At 40.7% G+C, this 23,090-nt stretch overlaps 1 protein-coding gene across 4 annotated transcripts in view; it reads right to left on the reverse strand.

Annotated features, from left to right (window-relative positions):
• Positions 1–23,090, reverse strand: part of NR3C2 (nuclear receptor subfamily 3 group C member 2) — a 358,928-nt gene that overhangs the window by 22,480 nt on the left and 313,358 nt on the right. For all 4 annotated transcript variants that reach the window (XM_054486513.2, XM_054486512.2, XM_054486514.2 and 1 more), the window contains exons 7-8: positions 18,900–19,030; positions 12,821–12,978 (exon numbers count right to left, since the gene is read on the reverse strand). In XM_054486513.2, the coding sequence (XP_054342488.1) occupies positions 12,821–12,978; positions 18,900–19,030 (289 nt within the window). The remainder of the gene's footprint in view (positions 1–12,820; positions 12,979–18,899; positions 19,031–23,090) is intronic.

Raw genomic sequence — 23,090 nt, forward strand, 5'->3', positions numbered from 1 at the left:
GCCGCTGGGAAAACATTAACCTTCTTGAAAGAGGTAAGTATATTACCCAGGTTTTGCATTAAGTCAGCCACAGAAAGCTATGATCAAGCACGAAAGACTGAAGAAGACAGAGGTTCTGTGGCTGCAAGTGGAAATGAACCATCATAATTAAGGTGTAATGTGACAGTGATGGGAGAGGAAGGGCTCAGGACCTGCATCATTGAACTAAATCATGACTTAAAAAACAAGATTAGCTCAGAAGCCTCACAGCTGCCTTTGATGCTGAACTCTTCACATGTGTGATATATACACATCCTCACATATATACACATATATGCATACAGTACATAATAAAGTCAGCTATGGTCTGGAATAGAGTTTTGGGATTATTTACAAAGATAGGCTTGTTAAGCTGATGGGATTTCTTAGCCAGGCTTAAACATATAAACACAAAGACATTGTATATTCTCTCAACCATATTCGAACTGCTCACTTACATACATCCCACCATATAATAGAAAGAGCCACCATTCTCTTCTATTTATTAAGGCAATTTTACTAAGGAGCTTTGCTGGACAACGCTCTCAATATTAAAAAAAAATGGACTGCTGTCCCTGTTTGCTTTGTGGCTTCTAATATAGATACTGGAAACCCCATGAGCATTACCATGCCTTGAGTCAATCTACTATTCTTCACAACCACCTCCCAGTTGCTATGGCTACTGAAAGTTGTTCAGGCCATTTGCTAACTGACCTTTCTGCAGCTTCTGCCCCTCAGGCCCCTCGTTGGCAAAGTGGAGCACACACTCTCTTTTCTGGCTTGTCCTGAATGTCCCCATTCTGCCTCCTTTTCTTCCCTTAGCAGCAGCGCTTTCCCAGACTTTTTGCAGCCACCGACCCATTTGACCACAGTGTTTCCTCTGGACCCTCTTCCGTTCTGTGCCCTCTTCTTGAGCTGCACCAACGCCTGGGCAGTTCCATCCACTCCCAGCTTCAGTGACCACCCACATGCTGCCGCCTCCCACATCTGCAGCAGCAGGCTGCCTTCCTCACCTTGATCCACAGAACTCAGTGTCTACCTGCTATTTCCTCCAGAATGTCCTAAAGGTCTTTCAAATCCTGTACATCCTAAACAAGCTCTTCATCCCCTCTCCCAGATCTCCTGGCCCTGAGCCCCCTCCATTGGGCAGGTGCTACCTTGCCCAGCTATCTACTTCCAACTCTGGGGAGTTCTCTTTGACTTGCTCTCTCGTCTCTCAACCTCCCCATCCCATTCATCACCAGGAGTCATCATTCCACCACCTGAACCTCTCTTGGTGCTCCTGCCCCAACTTGGCTCCGCCAGCTCTCACCTGAACCACAGCACCAGCATCCCAACTGGGACGCTGCCTCCTGCCCCTCCTGGATCCTCTAGAATCTGTCAGACAGCACCATTCAGCACAACCTTCTGCACAGCTTTCTGCTGTCATTATAACAGAATGGTGGCGACTAGCCACATGTGGCTGTGGGGCATCTGAAATGCAGCTAGTGTGTCCAGGAGACTCATTTTCCATTTTACTTAATTTAAATGTAAAGAGCCCCACAGGACGGTGGAAATGGCGTTGGACAGATCAGCTCCAGATTCTCTACAAATGTGGTGAAAATTCCTCAACAGCTTCCTTGACCTGGCTTATGGATTCCATCACTGTCTCCCTCCTCTTTCTCTCCATTCCTCCCACGGCTCTCTTGGATCCAAGGACATTGTCTATTTCTCAAAATCAGCATGCTTCTCCCTCCCTTGGGATGTTAACTCCTTTGGCTTAGAATAGCTTCCGTCTATGTGGCAAACCCCGACTTGACTTTTGGGTTGCAGCTAAGCACTCTTTTCCCTTGCCTCCATGCCATGGCCCCTTCTCTACCCTGCCACTTCCCTTTCCAGATACTCCACCCGTGGACCTGACACTCCATATCACACCACCTTTCAGCCGGGTTTTCAATCCAGTTTATGTGTCTATATTCCCCATCAGACTGCAAGCTCTGTCCTCACAGAGGACACAGGCCCCAGGTCTCTCATGTGGTTGTTGTATCCATAGTGCCTGTGCTGTGCCTGGCATGGTAGAGGCTACCACATGTGCCTCCCCTGCCAGTAGACTCACGGCCCAAAAGCCAGGCCCTCCCTCCAGGAAGCAGGGCCACTCAGTAGCCCTTTCTTTGCACGTACCCATAGAGGCTGTTTAGAAGGGTAACTGACAGAGATGGCTCGTTTCACAGAGTGAAGAACAACTGGACACTGAAAAATCTCTTTTTTAATGTAGTGTTCTGGTTATGAAAGCCTCTTTCCAACAAGTTTGGGAGGAACAGCCACTGAGCAATTCTGCTGCCTCTTGCTCTATGAACCTACTCCAAACCCTAGGGGAGCTTCGAGAGATACAACCATGGCCACTGATTGATGCTGCCCTTAAACCATTAATGTGGTGGCCGAAGAAGGAACACATAAGGATGCCCTTTCTATCTCTACGTGGTTACATATTCCAGTCAGACTCCATGGCCCCAGCTGCAGGCATGTAACAAACACCAGTCCTTGGCTTGTCCAGACCTCCCCATACCACACGTCAAGGCATCTAGGCCACGCTTTTCCTTCACACTGAAATCACATTTTCACCTATTATTTCCTATTTACCACCCATTTTTAATTATATTTGATGCATTTTCCCAATTATACAAATATAAAGATGCTTTATATGAAAATAAGCATCCATTGGCACAAGTCAGCCAGAGCAATGCATTCTGAACTAGGCTATACTCGTGAAAGAAGAAATTTGTAAATGTAAATGCCAGCTCTTATCTACTTTAGGAATTCAAACTTGGCTCCGCCACCTCTCACTGTAAGCCCTTAGTAATCGTTATAGAGATAATGTAAGCCCTTAGCGATTGTTCCATTACCCACTAGGCAATGAGTAAGATCTCCCATGTCAGTTATTCATTTAATTTGAAATCTTTACACCTATGAAGATGTCCTTTTCAAAAAGAGTGAGATTTGTTTGTGTGTGTGTGTATGGTTTTTTTTTTTTTTTTTTTTTTTTTTTTTTTTTTGCATAATTGATGTCCTCCCCTCTCCCTTGGTGTCTTGGAAGAGAAGGCTTTGCTACCAGTTAGCTGACTGTGGAATAAATGATTCTTCCTTTACTTAGAGCCTTGTTAGTCATGGCCTTGTCAAAGAAGAAAGCAGCATAACACCGCTAAAAATTATATTAAATAGTTTAGCTCGGTGAGAGAGAATGTGGCTTTGAATCTCAATCTCTCGATGTCTCTTACATACACATTCATGGTACTACCAGCTCTGGGTACTTTAATACAGCCATAGAAGCAAGTAGCCTTATTTCACTGTCACCTGAGCAACAGGAAGAGAGGGTGAACATTTGTTCAGTGCCTGTTATGCTGTAGATGTCTTGGTTCCTGTGTTATTTCATTCAGTTCCCCAAACTTCCTACAAGATGGGTATTATTACTGCCTTACAGTTGAAGAAACCAAAAGCCAAAAACTGAAGTAAAGCACCAAGATGGCTGAAAGAAAGGGCAACCTAGCACCAGAGGCCACACTCTTTCTGTTGTCTGCAGTGTTCTCATTTCCATGGCAGGCTCCTATTTTGGCCTCAGAACATTTCCTGAGGAGAAACTTTGCCTGAGTGGAAAGATGTAAGACTGAATAAAATATGAAGTTAGTGGGCTACCCAAGTAAATGGTGGACACAGCCAAATGTGCAGCTTCCATTCTTCCATATGAGGTAAGAAATGCTTAAAATAGGTTTGTGTCTCCCTCTAAGCCGCCTCTAGTGTGATCCTGAGGGAAATTACCAGGACCACAGCGAGATGCAAAGGCACCCACTAGTTATATGAACTATGACTCTCTCAAAATAATGTGTGAATAAAAAATAATAAAGGGGATATCACCACCGATCCCACAGAAATACAAACTACCATCAGAGAATACTATAAACACCTCTATGCAAATAAACTGAAAATCTACAAGAAATGGATACATTCCTGGACACATATACCTTCTCAAGACTATATCGAATCCCTGAATAGACCAATAACTAGTTCTGAAATTGAGGCAGTAATTAATAGCCTACCAACCAAAAAAAGCCCAGGACTAGACGGATTCACAGCTGAATTCTACTGGAGGTACAAAGAGGAGCTGGTACCATTCCTTCTGAAACTATTTCAAAAACAGAAAAAAGGGAATCCTCCATAACTCATTTTTATGAGGCCAGCATCATCCTGATACCAAAACCTGGCAGAGACACAACAAAAAAAGAAAACTTCAGGCCAATATCCCTGATGAACATTGATGTGAAAATCCTCAATAAAATACTAGCAAACCGAATCCAGCAGTACATCAAAAAGCGTATCCACCACGATCAAGTCGGCTTCATCCCTGGGATGCAAGGCTGGTTCAACATACGCAAATCAATAAACATAATCCATCACATAAACAGAACCAAAGACAAAAACCACATGATTATCTCAATAGATGCAGAAAAGGCCTTCGATAAAATTCAACATCCCTTCATGTTAAAAACTCTCAATAAACTAGGTATTGATGGAACATATCTCAAAATAATAACAGCTATTTATGACAAACCCACAGCCAATATCATACTGAATGGGCAAAAGCTGGAAGCATTCCCTTTGAAAACCGGCACAAGACAAGGATGCCCTCTCTCACCATTCCTATTCAACATAGTATTGGAAGTTCTGCAAGAGAAAGATATTAAGTGTATTCAAATAGGAAGTGAGGAAGTCAAATTGTCACTGTTTGCAGATGACATGATTCTATATTTAGAAAACCCCATCATCTTAGCCCAAAATCTCCTTAAACTGATAAGCGACTTCAGCAAAGTCTCAGGATATAAAATCAATGTACAAAAATCACAAGCATTCCCATACACCAACAATAGGCAAGCAAAGAGCCAAATCATGAATGAACTCCCATTTACAACTGCTACAAAGAGAATAAAATACCTAAGAATACATCTTACAAGGGACGTGAAGGACATCTTCAAGGAGAACTACAAACCACTGCTCAAGGAAATAAGAGAGGACACAAACAAATGGAAAAACATTCCATGCTCATGGATAGGAAGAACCAATATTGTGAAAATGGCCATACTCCCCAAAATAATTTATAGATTCCGTGTTATTCCCGTTAAGCTACCATTGACTGTCTTTGCAGAATTAGAAAAAACTAATTTAAATTTCATATGGAACCAAAAAAGAGCCCATATAGCCAAGACAATCCTAAGCAAAAAGAAAAAAGTTGGAGGCATTACGCTACCTGAATTCAAACTATACTACAAGGCTACAGTAACCAAAACAGCATGGTACCGGTACCAAAACAGATATATAGACCAATGAAACAGAACAGAAACCTCAGAAATAACACTGCACGTCTACAGCCATCTTTTGACCAACCTGACAAAAACAAGCAATGGGGAAAGGATTCCCTATTTAATAAATGGTGCTAGGAAAACTGGCTAGGCATATGCAGAAAACTGAAACTGGACCCCTTCCTTACACCTTATACAAAAATCAACTCAAGATGGATTAAAGACTTAAACGTAAAACCTAAAACCATAAAAACCCTAGAAGAAAACCTAGGCAATACCATGCAGGACATAGGCATGGGCAAAGATTTCATGAATAAAACACCAAAAGCAATGGCAACAAAAGCCAAAATTGACAAATGGGATTTAATCACACTAAAGAGCTTCTGCACATCAAAAGAAACTATTATCAGACTGAACAGGCGACCTACAGAATGGGAGAAAATTTTTGCAATCTACCCATCTGACAAAGGTCTAATATCCAGAATCTACAAGGAACTTAAACAAATTTACAAGAAAAGAAAAACAAAAACCCCATCAAAAAGTGGGCAAAGACCCTTCTCAAAAGACATTTATGCAGCCAGCAAACATGAAAAAAAGCTCATCATCACTGCTCATTGGAGAAATGCAATGAGATACCATTAGAGAAATGAGATGAGATACCGTCTCACGCCAGTCAGAATGGCAATTATTAAAAAGTCAGGAAACAATAGATGCTGGCGAGGCTGTGGAGAAATAGCAATGCTTTTACACTATTGGTGGGAATGTAATCTAGTTCAACCATTGTGGAAGACAGTGTGGTGATTCCTTAAGAATCTAGGACCAGAAATACCATTTGACTCAGCAATCCCATTACTGGGTATATACCCAAAGGATTATAAATCATTCTACTATAAAAACACATGCACACGTATGTTTATTGCAGCACTATTTACGATAGCAAAGACTTGGAACTAACCCAAATGCCCATCATTGATAGGCTGGTAAAGAAAATGTGGCACACAAACACCATCGAATACTACACAGCTATAAAAAAGGATGAGTTCATGTCCTTTGCAGGGACATGGATAAAGCTGGAAACCATCATTCTCAGCAAACTAATACAGGAACAGAAAAGCAAGCACTACATGTTCTCACTCATAAGTGGGAGGTGAACAGTAAAAACACATGGACACAGGGAGGGGAACAACACAAATCAGGGCCTATTGGGAGGTCAGGGACAAGGCGAGGGAGAGCATTAGGACAAACACCTAATGCATGTGGGGCTTAAAACCTAGATGATGGGTTGATAGGTGCAGCAAACCACCATGGCACATGTATACCTACATAACAAACGAGCACATTCTGCACATGTATCCCAGAACTTAAAGTAAAATAAAAAATAAAAATAACAGTAATTTGTGAACAGTCTCTGCTGCTTGTAGCAATATCTCATTTGTGGTTATTTTGCCACTGACTGTTTTTTGTTTTTTCTTTTTTTATTTGAGACAGGTATTGCTCTGTCATCCAGGCTGGAGTGCAGTGGTGCAATCTTGTCTCACTGCAGCCTCTGCCTCCTGGGCTCAAACAGTCTTCTCACCTCAGTCTCCCAAGTAGCTGGTACTACAGGCGCGCATCACCACACCCGGCTAATTTTGTATTTTTAGTAGAGATGGGGTTTCACCATGTTGGCCGGGCTGGTCTCTAACTCCTCACCTCAAGTGATCTGCCCACTTCCACCTCCCAAAGTACTGGGATTACAGGTGGGAGCCACTGTGCCCAGCCATGTCAATGATACTTAACGCCCTTTTGACCTAAAGAATGACATCTCCCCAGTGTGTACATGTAGTATTTTCTGTACCACCAGATTTCTGTTCCTCACACCACCCACCTTGCCCCTCTTGGAGCAGGGAAGCCATGGCTCCCAGAGCCTGGCTAGAGAAGAGCCACGTCAGCTTCTAGCATGGCCCCTGGAGACACAGAAAGCAGCTATTCAGTAATGAGATCCTCAGAGGCCTTCCTTCTGTCATGCAGAGAAGAGCATCTGAGTGACACACTGACCCCTACCCAGCCCAGGGGTAGGTTCTCATCCAGGTCTAATGGTCATACGCAGAAGCAAACGCCTCCAAGCCAAGGCCTGCTCAGCTCACGCTGAGGCCAACTAACATTTTGTTTTGGGATCTGCTACACACACATGATGTTTTAATACAAAACAAGGTTGACTGCCTTCAAGATGTAACCCTGAACCTCACAGAAATGATGAATTCCAGAATGTGCCAGGGAAGATGCAAACAAATCTGGAGTGCTGGAGGGTGGTGCAGCTGTCCCTAACATTCCTATATGATGGTTTTCTGATCTCTGAAATGCAGCCCAGCCTAAAAACGAGCAGCTGCTATCAGCCACAAGTGTTCTCTCATCATAATGGCGGTGTCCGGAGCACTCAGCAGTGAGTCAAGGAAGTTCTAGCTGCCACCAGCTATCTAGGAACCTTAAGAAATCACTCTCTGGGGCTGTTTCATCTTCCATTAAATAAGGATCCTCTGACGCCCCCTTGGAAGTTTTCCATGACTCCTGCCCAGCACAGCTCCTCCACTTTCTTCACAAGGCTTGGTACCAGTGTAGAATAAGTGTCAGTGAGCCCACAACTCCACCTCCTCGGAGGTCCCAGCATGCTGCCCTGTGACCTCCAGGTGCTGTTTGGCTGCCCTGTCTGGGGGTGCCTTCCTCCTATGACACCGCCTGGCACTTTTAGACACTCAAGTATTTGCTGAATGAGATGAATATCGTCCTCTGTCGATTACTAAGGACAGACTTTCTGTTTGCATTGGCCCACTGGTCCTGGGAATGTGGCAAGGGCTCACCAACAGATGAATACATAAACATACATGTTTTCAAGGGTCCCACCATCCAGAGAACTGGTTTGAACACTTTCTACCTTGCATTATGCTCCAGTCACCTCTGTAAACTAAGCTTACTTACCATTCTACCAACACGTATGCGTACCATGTGGAAGAAATCCATGTATGTCCCAAAAGTTGTCTGCATGTGTCCTGAGGGCTGGCACACTATGCACACTATTTATCAGGGGTCAGGTTGGTATCATATTTATTGTGTATCCTCTGCAGCACTGTCTATACTGCTAGGCAGGAGGCACATTTTTACTAAGTGTGTATGTATACTGACATAAAATTGCAACACATGTTTAAAAGGAAAAGGGCAATTTTTGCCTCAAGAGGTACTATTAATATCATCTTTGTTACTTACTGTTCTACACAATGACCATAACATAAATAGTCCTTGATCTCTCTAAGAATGAATAGAAGTTAGCAATAAATTCCTTAGAAATAAGCTTCTTTCCCTCATAGGAAATTGCTATTCTTAGTAAGAGCTAAAAAATTATTATTGTCAATTCTTTCTAGTAGAGTAAGGATTCTATATGCTTTACATATGACACCTAAACATTTACAATGCAAAAATACATCTACTCCTAGTATCCTTACCACAGCTGCTTTGTTTGAAATATTTTTTTGGGGAAAGATTGACATTTAGAGGGCTTATGATTCATTAAAGTTGTTAACTGATTCAAACACTCAACTATCAACCTGTTCTTTCAGAGAATGTTCCTTTCACCCACCTTGGGACCATTCTTCCAGCACATATGTGTACCATGTGGAAGAAATCCACATGTGTCCTGAGAGCGGTGTGGATGTGTCCTGAGAGCTGGCATACTACGCACACGATTTAAGCAGAACTTTGATCTACAGTCAAAGGTTCTTATGTGTGTGACCCTTAGAAACAAATGCTCTTTTTTCCACAAGGCGATCAGAACTAGGCTCTGAGTATAGAGCCAACGCATTGTGTAGTTCTTTGTTCCCTTGAAGGAAATTCCACAACTGTTGATTCACTAATTTACTCTAATGAAAAAGCTGTAGGCAGTCTCAAGTCTGAGTAAGTGTGAATGTTATAAAGGTCCCTCTAGACTTACAATGCATTTTTCAATGTTCTGTTTGGAATAGGAATATAAATAGAGTATTGAAGATGCTTCTGTCAGGCCCCCTTTAAGATCAAACATTTTTGATATTTCAAAATAAAGCTTTTAGAATGAAAATGATTCTAATGATTCTAAAGAAGTGGTATTCTTCTTCCAGCCAAGGTGGAGTGAGATGAACTGAAACTACCCTTCCATTTGAAACAACCAAAAGTACTCAAAATAAAGACCATGAAAAAATGATTTCCAAGACACAGGCTATCAGTGAAGGATAGTGATGCTAGAAGGAAACATAGAGAAAAGCCCCATGACACTGGCTTACACTAGGGCTTCTCAGATACAGCCCTGAAAGCACGACCCACACAGAAAACAATAATCAACTGGACTTCGTTAAAATTACAAACTCCTGCTCTTCAAAAGACATTGCTAAGAGAATGAAAAGATCAGCCACGCTGGGAGAAAATACTTCCAGTCATATATCTGGATTTGTATCCAGAAAATATAAAGAACTCTCAAAACTCAGCAATCAGAAAACAAATTATCCAGTTATGAAAAATGAGCCAAAGAGTTGAACAGACACTTCACCAAAGAAGATATAAAGATAAATGAGCACATGAAAAGATGTTCACCATTATCAATCTTTTCGCAAGTGAAAACCACAGTAAGATACCACTATGCAGCTATTAGAATGGCTGAAAGTAAACCGACTAACCACGCCAAGAGTCGGCAAGGGTGTGGAGCAATCTGAACCTCATATGCTTCTTGTGGGAATAGTAAATTGTTCAACCATTTTGGAAAACCGTTTGGCAGTTTCTTTAAATATGAAAATATACCTGCCATATTACCCAGGTATTCCACTACAAGGCATTCATCCAAGGAAGGAGAAAGTATATGTCTGTACAAAGGCTTGTACATAAAGGTTCAGCATGGCTTTATTTGTAATAGCCTCCAAGCTGGTAACAACCCAGACAACCATCAATAGGTGACTGCACAAATTAATTGGGGGAAAATCCATACAATGGGAAACTACTTTGCAATAAGAAAAACACGACAAATTATTTATATATGAAATGGAATGAGTGAATCTTAACATTACTATGCTAAGTGAAGGAAGCCAGACCAAAAAAGACTACATACTGCATTGTTACATTTATATGTAACACTAGAAAATGCAAACTGATCTCGATTAACAGAAGTGATATAGAAAGTAATTGAGGAGAAGGAGGGTAGGTAACAGATTAAAGGAAGGCTGGAGAAAACTTTTGGGGTGATAGATATATTCGCTATCTTGATTGTGGTGACAATTTCACAGGTGTGTATAGAAGTCAAAACTTATACAATTGTGGACTTTAAATTTGTTCAGTTTATTCTATATCAGTTATACCTCAATTAAGAAACCCCCACAGACACTAATTTACTTTGGGAAACTTTGCATAAAATCAGCATTTACGATACAGCCATTCAAAAAACTATTCATTGAGTTCCTATCTATGCCAAGCACTGTGCTGGTGGAAAAACAACAACAACAACAACAACAACAACAAAAACTAGCGAAGGAGGTTTTGACCCATGGACCACTAGGTGAGGCCTTAGTGTTTCCATTGTGCTATGCTGCTTAAGAAAAGTCAATTCCAAAGGGCTTTGAAAAACCAAGTTTAACTTCTGTTGTAAGCCTCATTACATGGAAATTGTTTCAGAATGTTTCATCTATAATCACATGAATTTTGATATTGCACTTGTGCCTAACTGTACAAATAAGAGAATTTAAGAAAGAACCACAAAACCCCCATTCTATTCTCTACTCAGAGGGCCTTTCAACGAAATTAACAGACGAAAGTAAATCTGCTATGTGTTCTCATGTAGATGATCTGTGGTTTCAACATAAAACGAGTGGGAAGACTTTGCTCCAGTTCCCTGCATTTCCTTCTGTGTGAGTCATGAAGAGCATAATTTGCTGTGTTCCCCAAAGCCTTGCTTGCCATCATCTCTTATTTCTAAGATTTTCCACTAAGTCACACTCTTTAAGCCACTGACAATTAGCAAAACTATTTATCACTGAGTTCGCCTTGTGGGAATTTGACTTTTGTCATATGAAAAGTTCAGATAAAGCAGAAGTAAATGATATGCACAGGGTCTCAGTGTAAAACACTGGAAAGTGACATTCTTTTATCAATCAACCTTATGCCATTAGTTACCACAGAGAGATAACATTCCTCTGTCATAATGGAATTTCTAAAAGATGGACCATTATTTCCATAATAATACCATTATAATACTGGTCATCAAGCCTGTCAACATTTTCCTTAATAGAAAAATATTTTTAAAGAGTTTACTACTCAGATCTTACAGGATGAACTTGGGCAATAAATTCTCCAAAAGAAAGTATGGAAACTTCACAAATATGAAGAACTAAATTAGCATGACTGCGTACAACATTCTTTGAGCCAGAATTGGAGAAGCTGCTTGCAAAATGAAACAAGAAGCATATTTTAAATGACATACAAAGCAAGTTATCCAAATCAATATTTTGTAGAAACTGCTAAAACCACCTCGGCTATATCTATAATTGATTACATTAGAAACAAGCTTAGAATCTCCTTTCTGTATTGACACAAGACAAGAAAGGTGACTCCTATGAAGAATAATGAATATAAGATTCAAAAGTTGGCAAAGATTGAGATGATCCAGGCTGGCCCTGAACCACTAATAATGTTTTTGAAAGATTGGGTTATTAGATTAACAGTTGTAGAAGATGGACACTATTTATGCAATGTTAAAGCAAACATTTTTATTAACCAAACATTTCCTAAATTGCGAGCAAAAATGTGAAACTCAATCTGACACCTGTAGCAAATCTGAGGGCCTTCCCTGGTCCAGGGCATACTCTGCTGTAAATGAGGTTTGTTCCAAAGGTTATTTGAAAAAAAAAAAAAAAATCCTTAATCAGTTTTTAACTCTTGCTGCTTTCCACCAGATGATTTACCCTGATTCTTCCCAAAGCCCTGCGTATGGCAGATGCACCTGACAGCAATAACTCAAGCATACCCTGAGAATAACCCTATGGCTTAAGAAGAATATGTGTTCAGAGTTCTAAGCTAAGGAATCTGGGAGTGGCCAACCTGGAGATTCACTCCTAATCTACAGAGGACATCTGAATCCCTGGCCCATTCTTTGGAACGCAGGTCGTCCAGGGGATCGAGGCCCTTTGTCATGGGTTAAATGGAGGTTGCTAGGCGAAAATGCTATATAACCTGAATGCTTTTTATAAATGGGAGTGGTTTTCTGGCACTACTCTTGGCCCATCCTGTATGTAAGTACCCAATAAACCCTATGTCTCATTCCCTGGCTCTGGGTCTCTTCTTCAGCCCCTTGGACATGGTGACATCCTTAATGGCGTCAACAGAGGTCTAGCATGACACCCTGAAAACTCTCAGTCTCTGTTTCCTTTGGTCAGCAGTGTGTATGTGGTTGCTGATCCTTCACTTAGGAACCAAGGAGGGGCTCTACTCACATCATGCATGGAGTCCAGCAGCTTGGTCAGTTGGTAGAACCTCTGCCAGCTCTGCCCAGAATTGTTGGGACACTTAGTTACCATCTTCCTCAGTTCTTTGATGTAATTTGTCCTCATTTCTTCAAATGCAGCCTGGCTTTTGAGGCCATCCTTTGGAACTGTGTTAAGGAAAACAGACATGTAAATTTCCAGGATGGAAAACAACTTTAGCATCTTAGCAGGTAAGGTCATATACTGATTTTGAGGTTAGATACTAAATCTCAATTAATTGCATTTATGAATAAATATGGCAGTTGTCTACTGGCAAATATTTGTACATATACATACACAAAGAACAAAAACTATTTATCAGATGTGTCTTATCATATACTTTGCACAGACTAGTTCACTTAACCCTGACACCAATATTATGACATAACTGTTATATCATTCTCATTTTACAGATGAGAAGACCGAACACTGGAGGCTGAATCACTTGCCCATGGACACAATAAAAAAAGGCACAGAAGGGGTGGTATCAACTTAGGTCTGTCTGTTTCCAAAGCCTGCCTCTTCACCACAATGCCACACTGCCTTGTGGCTGGTCATCCAAATGTTTATGAATCCTAACTTGCCAATACCTCAGAGATAGGAAAATATATTTTGATTTTCCAGGATAACTGAAGAGCCACAGACAATCTAGGTTGGAGCTAGAATTAGAAATCAACATCCTCATTCTCAAGTTCAAATATTAAAGACATTTAGGGGAACTGGCCATCTACGAAGGGGAGGACACTGCTTACAAAGAAGCACTTTCTATCCACTTTGCACCAGGATTGCATGACCACTAAGGCACGTGACCTCCCAGCACAACCCTATAAAGCGTCTGTACATCAAAATATATTTTCCTATCTCTGAGGTACTGGCAAGTTAGGATTCATGTACACTGGTTTATGTGTGTGAGGGGGGAACACCCAACAGTGGCTCTGCACGCAAGGCAAAATTTAAAACTTTCAAAGAGAATGAACCATGTTCATCTGTATCTTTGATAAGGTAGAAAACTAAGGATAGTATTTTCTTCTTTCCTTTTATGTGGTAGCTAGCTTTCGTATGTTTTAAAAAAATTCACTTAAAAAGAATACTTTGAAATTCAGGACTTGTAAGCTTATCAAGTGCTTCTGTGACCTGCTGAGAAGCAGGTCCCAGGACATTTGTGAAAGTACTTTATTAAGAAATGAAGTCCAGGTTTAGGACAGAGTTTAAGCATTTTTGTTCCACTAGTAGCCAATAGTTACGTTTATGCCTTAACACTGAATAAGAAAATCAACTAGAATTTCATTTTTAGGAGATAAAGACCTAATGAAAATTCACCTTGGGATATTAACATTCTGATTTTGAAACTGCTCTTACTTTCACTTCTTAATTACCTATTTATTTGCTAATTTCCCATAACTGGTATAAATAATTATTTTACTTTGGTCATCAGCACTTGGAGATGGTTCTGAGTATTGTGTGCAACCCTGGAAGCCAGGCATACTGCTGTTTCCAAATAAACCCTGTTATCATACAAAAAGATATGGATTATTTTGCAAATTAACTTCTACTATTATGTTAATAATCTTCTTGAGTTTAATTGTTGAGACTTTTGATTTGTCATTTATTTAAGTCTATTTTTGTGAGGGGAAAAATAAATCCCTAATAGCAACTGCACAAATTCCTGAGGCTGCCACAGTATTAGTTGTGGTTTAAAATATTTGACATTCACATTAAATGTTAAATGCTATCCATTATATAACAAATAGTATTTTTTTCTCCTTAAAACTTTATTTTAAAAGTAAAAAAAACATAAAGAACAGTAATAACCAGGATGTTAATAGTAAAACCATAAATCCAATTTCTACCAAAATTTTAATGTTAACTTAAAACTTTCTAAAAGATAGGAAAAGTTTGCAAATATCTTACACGTCCCACTCACAGATTAGCATTTAAGTTATAAAACTGTACAAAGTAAATGTTTAGTTTTTCAATATAGATACTTATATGGACATCACCCTATACACGAAAAGTTAACTAGTGGTAGAATAAATAAGTTTCACTATTATATTTCAATACCATTTGGTACATCTAAGATTAACCAAATTTATATTTCTGATAGTTGTAGATCAAAAATTCTAAAAATTACAACAACTTGTCAAACAGTATTACTTATATATTATTGCTGTAACTGAAATATATCGTACCAGTTTCCCAGCCAGATTTTTTAGAAGTTGAAACAAACCCACAAATAAAGAGAACTTAAGCAAAACCTCAAATTTTGGAGTTCTGCCCAGAGTTTCTGAATTTACTTATTAAATGCAGCAGAGCTGCTGGAAATCATCCAAAATCTGGAGAACAGCAAAGAGACAACTGGGGTAGAAGTCTGTCTGCTTTCCTCAAGAACATGAGAGCCTCTGATGTCGGTCCCGAAAAACTTCGATACACTGGATATCAGGTGTGCATCTGACATTCCTGAGATGAAAAATTTTCATGTGTTCTATCATAGATTAGCAAAACAAGCTTACTAACGCCTGCAGTTTTTATGGTTCATAAAATGCTTTACCTATGTTTTCCTACCTTTTTATTTTGCTTTTTCTGCATTGAAAAAAATCAGAATTCAAAGTACTGAGCTACTTGGGGGCTAATAAATTAATTCAAGTAGCTTCAAAATGGTATCAGAATCTACTACGAGCTGAGTGAATATGTAAAAAGATGTAAAAGGATAAGACATCAATTTAGATTGAGTAGTCAACATTCATAAAGAATTAGTATCACAAGCACTTTAAAAAATGTTTCATTTACATTCTATCATCCATTTGTCATAATTTTAAACATATTTTTCTAACCAGTAATGGTTAATAACCTAGCTTGGAAGAGGAGTAAAATCATTTTCAGTGAATTTAAAGATTATAGTTCCAAAGTTATACTCCAGAAAGAATAAATCAGGAACAACAGAAACCTTGGTGAAGAGTGGAGCAGGAGGACGACCCTGCAGGTGAGGGGTTGTAAACACAAGAGCAGCGGGAGATGGGGCTGGGTGTAATTAGTGAGGAATGGTGGGGCCTGTGGCAAACTAGAGAGAACATGCCCTGCCCCGGGCAATTGAATTCAATGAAAATAAAACAAAAGGCCAAAAGCAACCCCAAAAACCTGTGCTGGCCAAATAAAACACAGCTGTGAACTGCCGGCCCCACCTCCCTACCAGGACTGCCGGTTTGCCCCCTCTGCTATGGAGTCTGCGATTCTGCCTTTTGGACACTCTGCCCTTGCTGCTGCCATTGTGTGCCACCTGCCATCACCTGCCTTTCAGCAGGTGCCTGCTCTTGGTGCCTGCTCTTAGGGGAGCAGGAATGACACTAGAGGTAAAGTCCCAAGCCATCAGTTTTAGTCCTAGCTCATAGAGGATACTCAACACATCACACTTATGTGCCTCTGTTTTGTCAACTTTAGAATAGGGCTATCAATTTCCCAGGGTAATTTTAAGCATTAAATTAGATAATATATGGAAAAACAGTTTGCAAATTGCAAGGTGCCAAACACAGGTGAAGCAGGATGATTACCCATGTCACCACTGCGTCCCCTCTTCCTGCTTTGATCACTACCTGATTCCAGCTTAGTTTCCGTAGACCCAGTCCTCTCTGCTGGAAACAACAGCTCTTCATACGCATTCAGAAATCCTGAGCACCTTGGCTAGTCTTGGCCCTTTTCTCCAAATGACTTTACTGATCACTGCCCCTTCTCCTACACCTCTGTTTCAGGGGCCCATGGCAAGGGCTAGGCACACACTGGATACTCCAGGTTGTCACTAGGTACTCTCTCCTCCTCTGAAGTCCATGCCACCCGCCATGGCATCCTTGCAGGCTCTTAACATCTGGAACATTTCTCAGTTTCCTCAGTGGCCACTGCATACGGCTCAGAGTTTTCCTCTCCACATTGTCTCCTGTCAACTTCTGGGTCTCTCCCTCATCTGATGGGAGCTTCCTCAAATTCCTTCCCCTCTGTTGGAAAATGCCTGTGCTGTTGTCAAGAGTTAAACTGCCACACATCCTTGCCAAAGCTAATCCTGTCCTCTCTTGTCTCCTCTGGCACTTTATGCCACTAACTTCTCTCCTCCCATACTTGGTTCCAGAAGCCCAAAACAGCTTCTCATCAATTTGCAAGTCCCTGGCATGCTGGCACCTGCCCGATGCCTAATGGTCAACTCAAGTGGCCTTCTGTCAGGGTTATCAACTTTCTCTGTGGAGGCCATGCTGTTAGTCACATGCCTTTTGGAAACTCTCACCTCGTGGCTTCCAATACCATACACTCTCCCAGTTTCTCCTCCTCTCTGACAGTTCTGTCTCTGTCCCTGCAGCTTCTGCCACCCTCCTGTAACACAGCTCCACTGGCTCTCTCTGGATGATGGTAACCCCACTCACCATTGGAATTATACTACAATTTTCTATAAGGATAATTTCAAATTTATATCTCCATGTTCAAACCTGTCTTCACAGTCCCAGTCCCCAGTTCTCCCCATCTTTTGGCTGTTTCTATCAAGACTCAGAGTTGGTATCAAAAAATTAACCTATCCAAAACAAAACTCATTTTACACTCCACACAATCTGCTCCAAGTCCTGATGTTAACATATTCCTATTAATGGCATCACTACTGTGGCTAGTCATTTCTCTGCACTCAAAACCTGTCACTCTGACCCACAGCACTTTTATTTCCCTTCCTAGGCAGCTGCCAAGGCCAACTCTACAATGTTTCTGGACTCCACTTGCTCCTGTCCATCATACTACCAGTCATGGTAATGCCCCCCATTATTTCCACAGGCTCCCAGCAGGTCTCTGTGCTTCCAGTTGGGCTAAGTTCTCTGTCTCTGCCTCTCTCCCATCCTGTCTCTCTCCTTTTGAATCTATTCCGCCAGAGAGACCCTTAGAAAGCCATACAATACAGCTTTGATCCTGTCATCCCACTGCTCAAAAGCCTTCAGCATTGCCCTCTTCTGCCCACCTAATGAAGTTCAGATTTCTTCAATGGACATTGAATATTTTGGTCTAATCCACACCCCAATCTTATTACCCACAACTCCTCCACCCAACATAACTTGATGCACCTTTAAAAAATAAATGAATACATAAATAAAATAAAGAATTAGAAGGCAAAACAACCCCTTCCCGCTAAGTGTTGTTACTGCCTATATAGACTTCCCCACAGGTCCACTCATTCATACTGATGCTCATGGCAATGCCATCTCACACCTTCTATCCAACCTACGACCACTGCGAAACCCTCCAAGATCCAGCCGCATCACATGTCCCTCCCAGATCCCCAGAACTGAATGTGCTCTTCCCTTCTTTGAACCACCATTACATTCCTTACCTCTATCATAGTAAATAAGTACTTTCCATATGTATTAAAGATATCTTTGGCCAGGTGTGGTGGCTCACGCCTATAATGTCAGCACTTTGGGACACTGAGGCTAGTGGATCACCAGAGGTCAGGAGTTCAAGACCAGCCTGGCCAACATGGCAAAAGCCCATCTCTACTAAAAATACAAAAATTAGCTGGGCATGGTGGTGCATGCCTGTAATCCCAGCTACTTGGGAGACTGAGACAGGATAATCACTTGAACCTGAGAGGTGGAGGTCGCAGTGAGCCAAGATCACGCCACTGCACTCTGGCCTGGGCAACAGAGCAAGACTTCATCTCAAAAAAAAAAAAATGTTTGAACTTTTCTTAGAGTATAAACTCCATGAGGATAAAGACTGTGCTTTATTAACCCTTGTGTTTCCTGAATTGCCCAATCCTACCATACACATAACAGACATTTTATAAACATTGAGTGGTTGGATGGATGTAGGAATGTCGGGATATGCTCTTTCACATGCCCAAAGCTTCATACTTTGCAAGTAACTTTGTTCATCAAAGGTCAAAGCCTTCCTCCCATTTCTCCAATGTTTCTGTTTGGTTTGTTTTTGTTTTTGGTACCAACTACCTGAATACCATAAATAGGCTACTGCCCTATGGAGAAGATGATCTGGTAATATACAAACAGTGCCAGGATGGGCATCAATTTACTTGTGCTTAGTAGCAGCAAAACTTTCATGATGGTGTATTCTTCAAAGGTGAGCTGCAGTCGAACAAACTGAAGGCTGATTTGGTGCATCCCCTGGCATAGTTCATACATGGCAGACTGATGCATCTTCTCTCTGCAAAGGAAAAGAAGAAAAAGTCTGAGAATGCAAGATTCATTATCAAACCCAGACTGGCAGCCTGAGGCAGCTTAATAAGAGATCTGAGTCAGAATTCTCCTTTTGGCTTCAACATGGAGCAGATGTGTATTTTAAAGACAAGTTAGATGCTTTTCGTAGTGATTGGTAAATTGCTTCTAGACCAATACTGCTGGGCCGTTTACTTGTACCCTGTGAGAATGTGTCAGGAGCACTGAAACCAACCCTTTCAAAGTATGCCATGATTTCATTTTATGTCAAGAGTAATACTGACTGATGAGGATTTTAGTGTGTTATAATGAGACCATCCACAAAGCAGAGAAGCTGCTGTGATCTGGGGCAAAGCCTACAGACTCTTGTTCCTTTTCAGCCAGATATCCAGCACTTATAGGAAAGGACTGGGCTAGATGCTACGAACATAGGATGCGGATGACCAATCTTATTTCTCCATGGGCCTTCCTTACAGAGGTCATGGAACATGTTATTAACTATTTACAGCAACATGTTTTAAAAGGGAAATTAAAAAATACTTTAAAAGGTGAGAACGTCAAATGGAATTTCTCTGATAAAGAGAAAAAATGACAAGGGAGTTTGGCACAACATATACAAATACTTCCACACACACAACCAAACAGTACCCTCACACCACTATCCAAATGCTTCCATAAAAATCCACGTTATCTAAAAACAGAAGTCATTATTTTCTCTTTGCTTGAGAAGTAAGCAAGGCATCACTATTTTTTTTAGCTGTTTTCCCTCAAATTAATAAACCTTTTGTAAGACCCTGGATAACTACTGGTTCATGGTGACCAGACAGTAAAAAGTGAAAGAGACACTATTGGTGAAAAATGGGAAAGGACTTGCCAAAGGCCAAAGAAACAGAAAACAAGGTCTGGATAGTGGATCCATTAAAGGGTGACTGAAAGCAGGCAGCGTCTGCAGGAAAGCAATGTGGGGATCTCTCTTCCAGGATGGATTCTGGGGCTCCCCTCAATTGGCAGAAATCTCTTGCAACTCAACTCTGAATGCCAATTATAAGGAACCCATAATGAAACACAGCACATGTTCTCTGCATTATTGTATGTCTTTCCTCTCCCCCAGTAAGATAGAAACCATTTTAAATTAAGGAAATATTTTAAACACACACATGCTAATAGCAGGAGCTTCCAAATCTACCATCCAGAATTAACAGTGTAAACAAATGCTACCATTTTTGCCATATGTGCATCAGATTTTTAAAAATTAAAAATGGCAGAGTTAAGGCCCACTCTGCCTTCTTCCCTGATCCCATCCATCTCTTCTTCTTTCAAGAAGAGAACCACCCAGTCTGGGTGATTATCATTTCCTCTCAGATATGTCTATTTCACTACACATGTATGTATCTACAAAAACAGCATACAGTACTGCTTTGTTTTATGTAAATTTGAAATTAGATATGCACATCCTTCTGCAACTTATTTTTATTCAACAGTAACTTTGAGATGTATCTATTTTGATACAGGTAACTAAGTTAATTCATTTTAACTGTTCAAGCTTCATTTGTTTGAATGTATAGCAATTTACTTTTCCATTCCACTACTGATGGACACTTGGGTTGTTTGCTCTTTATTGCTATTACAAATGATGCCCAAGGAATATCCTTGTCGTTTCTATAGGATACAGAATGAAAACAGAACTTCTGAGTCATAAATTTGCGCATGTCACCTGCTTTCATTCCACAGCAGAGCATGAGCGTGCCCTTACTCCACATCCCCACCAATGCTTGCCATTATCCAATTTTATTTTTTTCCATTTGATGGGAGGTTGAATGGATAGTATATGGTTGCTTTTATTTCCATCATCACCAGTAGGTTCAGCATTTTTTTCAAATGTTTACTCATCATTTGGGTGTCTTCTTTAGTGATTTGACTCTTCATATCTTTACCAATTTTACCCATTTTTTCCTTCTCACACTGAGTAACACCATTTTTATTCCTAATAATTTTTTGCCTTAAAAATGTCTGATCTTCACATTGTTTTTCTTTCTCTCTGCCTCTTTTTCTTGCTCTCTTTAGAACTTGCCAGGTGTGCTGTCCGCCTTTCTTTTGATCCCTTTGTTTCAAACTTCCCACATAATTATATTTCACACATATTTTCTAAACAGAAAAGGCTGGATTAAGAAATCGGAGAGTCTCTGTATTTTAATAACTCAGTTTAATCTGTTTTTAGTTATCATGATTACTGACAAGTTTGGATATTCTCTACCATTTTAACTTATTTTCCTTCCTCTTTCCCTTCTTCCTCCTTCTCTTCCTTTCATTGGATTGATCTAGCTTTTTAGCCCCCTGTTGCTGGAAGTCAGGGACCCCGAATGGAGGGACCAGCTGGAGCCGTGGCAGAGGAACATAAATTGTGAAGATTTCATTTTAATATGGACATTTATCAGTTCCCAAATAATACTTTTATAATTTCTTAAATCTGTCTTTAATCTCTTAATCCTGTTATCTTTGTAAGCTGAGGATGTACATCACCTCAGGACCACTGTGATAATTGTGTTAACTGTACAAATTGATTGTAAAACGTGTGTTTGAACAATATGAAATCAGTGCACCTTGAAAAAGAACAGAATAACAGCGATTTTTAGGGAACAAGGGAAGACAACCATAAGGTCTGACTGCCTGTGGCATCGGGCAAAAAGAGCCATATTTTTCTTCTTGCAGAGAGCCTATAAATGGACGTGCAAGTAGGAAATATATCACTAAATTCTTTTCCTAGCAAGGAATATTAATATTAATACCCTGGGGAAGGAAGCATTCCTGGGAGGAGGTCTATAAATGGCCGCTCTGGGAATGTATGTCTTATGCGGTTGGGATAAGCACTGAGATACGCCCTGGTCTCCTGCAGTACCCTCAGGCTTACTAGGGTGGGGAAAAACTCTGCCCTGGTAAATTTGTGGTCAGACCGGTTCTCTGCTCCCAAATCTTGTTTTCTGTTTTTTAAGATGTTTATCAAGACAATACATGCACCGCTGAACATAGACCCTTACCAGTAGTTCTGCTTTTGCCTTTTACCTTGTGATCTTTGTTGGACCCTTATCGGTAGTTCTGCTTTCTGCGCTTTGTCCTGTTTCCTCAGAAGCATGTGATCTTTGTTGGACCCTTATTAGTAGTTCTGCTTTTTGCCCTTTGAAGCATGTGATCTTTGTACCTACACCCTGTTCTTATACCCCCTCCCCTTTTGAAACCCTTAATAAAACTTGCTGGTTTTGAGGCTCAGGTGGGCATCACAGTCCTACCGATATGTGATGCCACCCCTGGTGGCTCAGCTGTAAAATTCCTCTCTTTATACTGTCTCTTTATTTCTCAGCCGGCCAACACTTATGGAAAATAGAAAGAACGTACATTGAAATACTGGGGGTGGGTTCCCCCGATATCCCCCCTCTGCTATGGCTCTACTGGATTTAGAAGCTATACATGCTGTTTTTACACCTTAAGTTATCATTGTTAAATCTAGTTTCTCATACACACACACTCCAGGTCTGCTTAGATTTCCCCAGTGTTTCTCTGACCACCATCACTTCTTGCACTTTACTCCTGAGTTCAGTTTCTTACTTATTGAAGAATGTATTTTAGTACTCTTTCAGCAGTGATTAGTTGATAAATATTCAGGAGCTGGGTGCAGTGGCTCATGCTTGTAATCCTAGCACTTTGGGAGACCAAGGCAGACAGATCACCTGAGGTCAGGTGTTGAAGACCAGCCTGGCCAACATGGTGAAACCCCATCTCTACAAAAATACAAAAACTAGCTGGGCATGATGGCAGGTACCTGTAATCCCAGCTACTCAGCAGGGTGAGGTGGAAGAATCACTTGAACCAGGAGGCGGAGTAATAGTGAGCCAAAATCTGCCATTGCACTCTAGCCTGGGTGACAGAGCGAGACTCCATCCCAAAACCAAACCAAACAAAACAAAAGTTCATGTCTCATGTCTTTTGGTCTCAATTTGTCTGAAAATGTCTTTATTTTATCTTCATTCCTGGATGATAGTTTAAAAAGCTATGGA

The sequence above is a fragment of the Pongo pygmaeus genome, chromosome 3 (genome assembly GCF_028885625.2).
Source record: "Pongo pygmaeus isolate AG05252 chromosome 3, NHGRI_mPonPyg2-v2.0_pri, whole genome shotgun sequence".
NCBI classification, from domain to species: domain Eukaryota; kingdom Metazoa; phylum Chordata; class Mammalia; order Primates; family Hominidae; genus Pongo; species Pongo pygmaeus.